Source organism: Phascolarctos cinereus, unplaced genomic scaffold (genome assembly GCF_003287225.1).
Source record: "Phascolarctos cinereus isolate Bilbo 61053 unplaced genomic scaffold, phaCin_HiC Scaffold_2;HRSCAF=192, whole genome shotgun sequence".
In the NCBI taxonomy this organism is placed as follows: Eukaryota; Metazoa; Chordata; class Mammalia; order Diprotodontia; family Phascolarctidae; genus Phascolarctos; species Phascolarctos cinereus.
The window spans coordinates 36,379,159-36,385,157 of NW_027555625.1; the positions used below are offsets into that span (position 1 = coordinate 36,379,159).

Here is a 5,999-nt window from a genome sequence, read left to right on the forward strand (position 1 = left end):
AGTGCTTTGCCATTTCCAGCTCATTTTACCAATGAGGAACCAAGGCAAACAGGGTTAAGTGACTTGCCCAGGATCTGAAGCTGGGCTGGAACTCAGAAAGCTGAATCTTCCCTGAGTCCCAGCCCAGTGCTCCACTCTGCCACATAGCTGCCCCACGTGACCCCAGAAGCTCCTGTTTAGTCCCTTGTTTCCTGCATTGGCAGCAAGGTAAGGGGCTATGCCAAAGAAGACTGACCACTGAGAAGGAAGAGCCCATTCAGTAGGCTTAGAAGAAAAACCGCTTTTGCCGTGACTCTCTCTTCCCATGTATTCGAGGTGTGCCTTGAGACTGTAACAGCTCTTCCTTGGACTCCTTTTGAAGCAAGGAGAGGTGACTTCCACTTTCTCCTCTCTCTCCCTCCTCACCCCCAGCTATAAGGTCACACACATGCAAAGGAGCACATGTGCTTACTTAGATGGGTCTCAAGTGTGGTCCTCAAGTTCTTGGCTGCTTTCATCTTGTGCTTTGTGTTTCTTCCTCTGAGCAGAGGTGAACAAACGGCAATTCTGTGATGAGTAACTCTAGCCTTGGTGGCCAACTCATGAGTCTGAGGGAGGAGGAGCCCCTGGGTAGGAGTGTGGCTGCTCAGCAAGAGATGATCTCTGAAACCACTTCTCAGAGCAGCGGAGCACTGCCAAGAGTGTGAGCCCAAGACATACCGTGGATGGTCAGAAGATAGGAACTTTGGATAAAATTTTCAGCTCTGAGGTGAAGGGGGAAAAGCCTACTTAGTTACTCCTCCAAGTGTGCTACAACTCAGAGCTTCTTCAGCTTTTCCCACTTGAGGCTGCATTTCGTGATTCAGCAGCGTTCACTCATGTTGCATGGCCTGAGGGCGTGCACAGTGCAAAGTGTGCATGCTTTGTGTTCAGAACCAAGGATGTCGTGAAGTTGTGCAATGCAACATGCTGCCAGAAACACCTCAGATTCACTATGTGTTTGATTTTTAATTCATTTTTGGTCATTGCACATTCAGAAACCTTTTACTGTTGCCAAATTTTTCATGACCTATAGTTTAAGAAGCTCTACACAGTATGTTTTAAATATTAACCTTCTAGGAAAGTATATCATCTGATATGTTCCTGGATCATGTTTTATATGTTTAACATTGCACATTTATGAGTCTTCTGTATTTTAATTATGTCATTTTATGGCAGAGGAAATAAATAGCTGCCCTATACCTGATTTATTTGTTCATTCAATACCATTCCATGTAGAAGGAACCTTAAAGATGCTTTCTGAGGAAAACCTAGACATGATGCAAACCTATGTAGCACCTCCTTGAGGCTGCTTCACCAACCTGCATTTGGAATGGCAGGTTGGATCCTTCAGAGGGTGTCTACTTCTTTTATGTCCTGGAGTACAGGCTAATCCTAAAACTCTAGCTCATGAGCCTACAGTAGTGAACTTCTCTTTGACAGTCATGCCAGTAGACACAAATGGCATTTACTAAGATGAAATTGAAAAACAATGGCTACAAAACATTCTTCTTATAAATCTGAGCACACTCTCCCACCAATACACACAGCATCAGTGGAAAGAGAGAGCAGAAACTTATGACCACAACAGTGGTGAGGTGCACATGTAGGGGAAAACGTGGCCAAGGTTACTCACTCCTCCAATACCGCTAGAACTGGAAGTCCAGTCTTTCCTAGTGAATTCCTCACAAAACTCTCTCCTGTATGCATTGTCTCTGCTGGGTGAGTTGCTCAGCGGGGTCCTTAGCCTCTGCGTCTCTCAGTTACTACATTCTTTACCATCAAGACTAGTACTTCCTAAATAGAGTCCATGATTGACTCTCTTCCTTAGGTCTCACTCCTTCAAACTTCTTCCCACCATTAGTGACTGCCTCTCTATATCTTCACCTGTCTAGGACGTGTCTCTGCTCCTTCAACTCTGCCTTCACAGCTTCTGGATGAGGTACTTCCTTCTGGGCAAGTACCTTTGATGATAGCTGCCACAGCAAGTAATGGTGGTGAAAGAGAGAACTCTCTCTTCCTTGCCAGTACCTGAAGGTATGAACTTTTTCTTGACGGCCGGCTCACTCTTAGATTCATCTAGATATCTCTTAGGGCTTAGTTAAAGCCTGCAGGAGACTAGGCAAATGTTTAGGCCAGCCAGTGATTTTCCTATACTTCTGATGCAATCTGGGGAAGATGTTGACCTTTCATAAAAGGAACGCAGTGTTAACATGTTGTTAGCAATTAATACTTGTTATCTCTAATTAGAATTCCAAGATTACATCAGCTGAACTGGGAATGGGGAATAAGTCTTTCCTTCTCCAATCTAGGCTTCAACAGCTTTCCCCGGGGGCTCTGAGAGGGGAAAACAATGATTCAGAGAGCCTGGGAAAACTTCAACTTCTCTTTATGGGGCCAGGATTCCCCTGCCACACCCCAAATGAACCTAGTCCACAGACTACAGAGCTGGGGCTGCTTAGTGGGAGAGGGTGCCTCTGCCCCTGAGTCTTTACTTATGGATCAAGGTTATGTCTTGGGGCACTGTGGGCAAAATTTTTGTCTGTAACGGTGGTCTTGTTTTAATACAGATTACTTGTTGAATCTTTAGGAATATTTTGGCTTTTGTATATGTCATGTGGAGATTTCTTGTTAGTTTACAAAGGATAGAGAACTCTGGTTATATAATTCTAGAAATCTGTTTGGTTTTTTGGGAGGGTAACTGATAAATACTAAAATTTTCAGGTTGCAGAGATTATATTGCATAATTTCCACCCTTTCATTTCACAGCCTGCATTGATGCAAAATTCAATGGCCTCTTTTATTTTTTGACCTCTCTATAACATTTTCCATTCCTGACAATCAACCAGCAAGCACTTAACCCCTACATCAGGGATGGGGAACTTGGGGCTTAAGGCCACATATGGCCCTCTAAGTCCTCAAGTGTAGCCCTTTGACTGAATCCAAACTTCACAGAACAAATCCCCTTTACAAAAGGATTTGTTCTGTAAAACTTGGACTCAGTCAAAAGGCTGCACCCAGAGACCTAGAAGCCACATGTGGCCTCGAGGCTGCAGCCTCCTCACTCCTGCCCTAGCTTTCTCTCCTCGCTTAATTGATGGTACCAGTGATTTTATTCAGAACCATGTAGCATTATTAGGAGGAACACAGCCGTTAAACGATGGGCATTTGGCCGGATTCATTTCCACTTCCAGGATCCCTCCATTCCTTTTTATCTTTTTTGTCATTTCCAGCTGAAGAATAAGTTGATCTTGTTCAAACTCATCCTCGCAATGCAGATTTTTCAAGCATAGTGGAATATCTTCACTATAAGTCAGTGAAGGACCACACAAAGAAATTCAATGGGTGTCAATTTCATAAATCAGTATTATGATACTGATAACTACCATTTATATAGTGTTTTTAGGTTTGCAAAATGCTATTCATCTGTTCTTTACTTTGGTACTCACAACAACCCTGGGAGGGGGATACTATTATTATTATCATTTTACAGATGAGGAAACTGAGGCAAACAAGGTTAAGTGACTTTCCCAGAGTTACACAGCTAGTAAGTGCCTGAGGTAGAAATAATAAGCTAGCACTTACATAGCACTTTAAAGTTTGCGAAGCATTTACAAATATTATCTCGTTTTATTCTGATGACAAACTTTAGGAGGCAGGTTCTATTAACCCCCATTTTATACAAGGGGAAACTGAGGCTGAGGGGGGTTAAGTGACTTTCCCAGAGTTACACAGCTAATAAGCGTCTGAGGTAGGATTTGAGCTAGATGTGCCTGAAACCAAGACCTGTGCTCTGCCCACTGAACCACCTGGCTGCCTAGACAAAGGTATTGCAATAGAAGAGGCAAGGGGTGATGAGGACTTGGAAAAGCCGCTTGTTATGTAAATAGAGAGAAAGGAAGACTTATGGCAAACATTAAGGTAACAGAGTCGACAAAACTTGTCAATTACACGAGATAGATGAGGAGGACAGAACAGAGCCTTGGGAGACATCCATGGATGGTGTGGGTGTGAGGATGGAGGTGGAAAGGGTGGGAGGGTATGAATTATGATACTTCATAGGATGCTGAGAAGTTCCATCAGTGAGGCAAGAACAAGAGAGGGAACCATGACATAACAGTGTTAAGAAAACCGAGGGAGGAGAAAGAAGGATGGTGTGGGCAGAAGAGTCAAGAGCATCAGATACTACAGAGGGCATCAGGAAGTGTTCAGGCGATCCGTTTTTACACGAGATCGATTTTTGCTGATATTGGAGAAAGAGGTTCTGGTAGGGAGATACGATCACAAGCCAGACTGAAAGGAGACAAGAAGCCAGTGGAAGGTGAGAAAAGTGGACAAAGTAAATACAGACAGCTTTTTCCAGCAGTCTCCAAACTGAAGGTGAACTATAGAATGAGAGTCTGAGGAGATGCTAGAGTCAAGGGCAAGGTTTTGTTTGTTTTAACAAACAGTGAAATTAAAGGTTCAGGCTGCTAGAATTTATGAAAGGGCATAAATTAAGGGCGTAAGCCAAGGCTGGAACTGATCTAGAGAAGGGACACCATATGCTCTAAGACTGGCATGAAGGCAGGGATAGGAAAGGACTCTAAGGTGATTTGAAATGTGTAACTGAGGAGGAGGAACTTGTGAGGACAGGTCTGTTTTCTCAAGGAAAATGCAAGAGAAGTATTAAATATTAACTATGTGGTCAGCCCTGGAGACAAACTAGTTCTGCACCTGGAACCCCAGATCATCCTCCTTTCCCCTATAAAGGGCCAGGCTGCTTTGCATACTCTCTTCTATCTCTACCCCCAACCTATTCCTACTGCTCAGGACCTTTATCAAAAGGTCTTGTCATTCTGTTGCTCAGGGATCAGCCCTGGACAGAGCACAGTATGAAGATGGTGTCCCCAGCTCACTTCTTCTGCCTCCTCCTGCTTGGGCTTCCAGGTAAGAATGGAGAAACATGGGGCTGCCATGGGATGCTTCACATGCTTTCGGGCTCCTTTTAGATAATTCAGAACCTGTGTCTGGAGTTTTGAAATATTCTCATTTTTCAGAGTATGATATGTCTATCCCAGTAAATTTAGTTTAGCTGCTTCTATTTTAAAGCCTTATGATGAAAAATCTAGTCAACAGTTGGTGACATCTGAGTTTTCTTTTTCATTATAGATGCCAATGGACAGATTGTGATAACCCAATCTCCAACTTCCCTGTCTGTGACTCCAGGAGACACAGTCACCATCTCCTGCACGGCCAGTCAAGACATTAGCAAGTATTTAAAATGGCACCAACAGAAACCCGGTCAGTCTCCAAAGGGACTCATCTATTACACTTCCAGCCTGCAGTCTGGGGTCCCATCCCGGTTCAGCGGCAGTGGGTCTGGCACAGATTACACTCTCACCATCAGCGGTGTGGAGACTGAAGATGCTGGAGTTTATTACTGTCAGCATTATAAAAGCTATCCTCCCACAGTGCTCCAGCCCTGAATAAAAACCTCCCCAGGCAGCTCAGCTGCTTCCTCTGTGCTCTCTGGTCAAGAGTAACCTCACTTCATCTTCTTACAAAGCTCATCCTACCTTGGCATTTACATCCTGCATAAACATTACCAAAGCTAGGCAAAGGGTCCATATCATAATCCAGGACACTCGGGAAAAAAAAACACAAAAACAAGCAACAACCTCTGTGGACAGCTCTGGTGACTATCCTTACTGCCCTTTAGGTAAAACATATACAACACTGTTTAGGTTTACAAACCCTTCCCTACTGGGGTGTAACCCACACTTCCTGCCCCACTGAACACTGCTTCCCCTTTTTCTAAGATAGGGTTATTTAAGCATTTTATTTCTTCTTCTGTTAATCTGGGAAATTTTATAAATATTTACACATTTCACATAGATTATTAGTTTTACTGGCATATAACTGAGCAAAATTACTCCAAAACATTGCTTTAATTTCATCCTCACTGGTGGTGCATTCTCCTTTTCATTTTTCATACTGGT

At 43.5% G+C, this 5,999-nt stretch overlaps 1 gene segment (V, D, J or C); it reads left to right on the forward strand.

Moving 5' to 3' along the window:
- Positions 1–2,036: 2,036 nt before the first annotated feature.
- Positions 2,037–5,525, forward strand: LOC110202776 (immunoglobulin kappa variable 3-11-like). The segment is given in 3 exon segments: positions 2,037–2,055; positions 4,868–4,947; positions 5,170–5,525. Coding segments are annotated over 2 exon segments (372 nt in total).
- Positions 5,526–5,999: the final 474 nt, after the last annotated feature.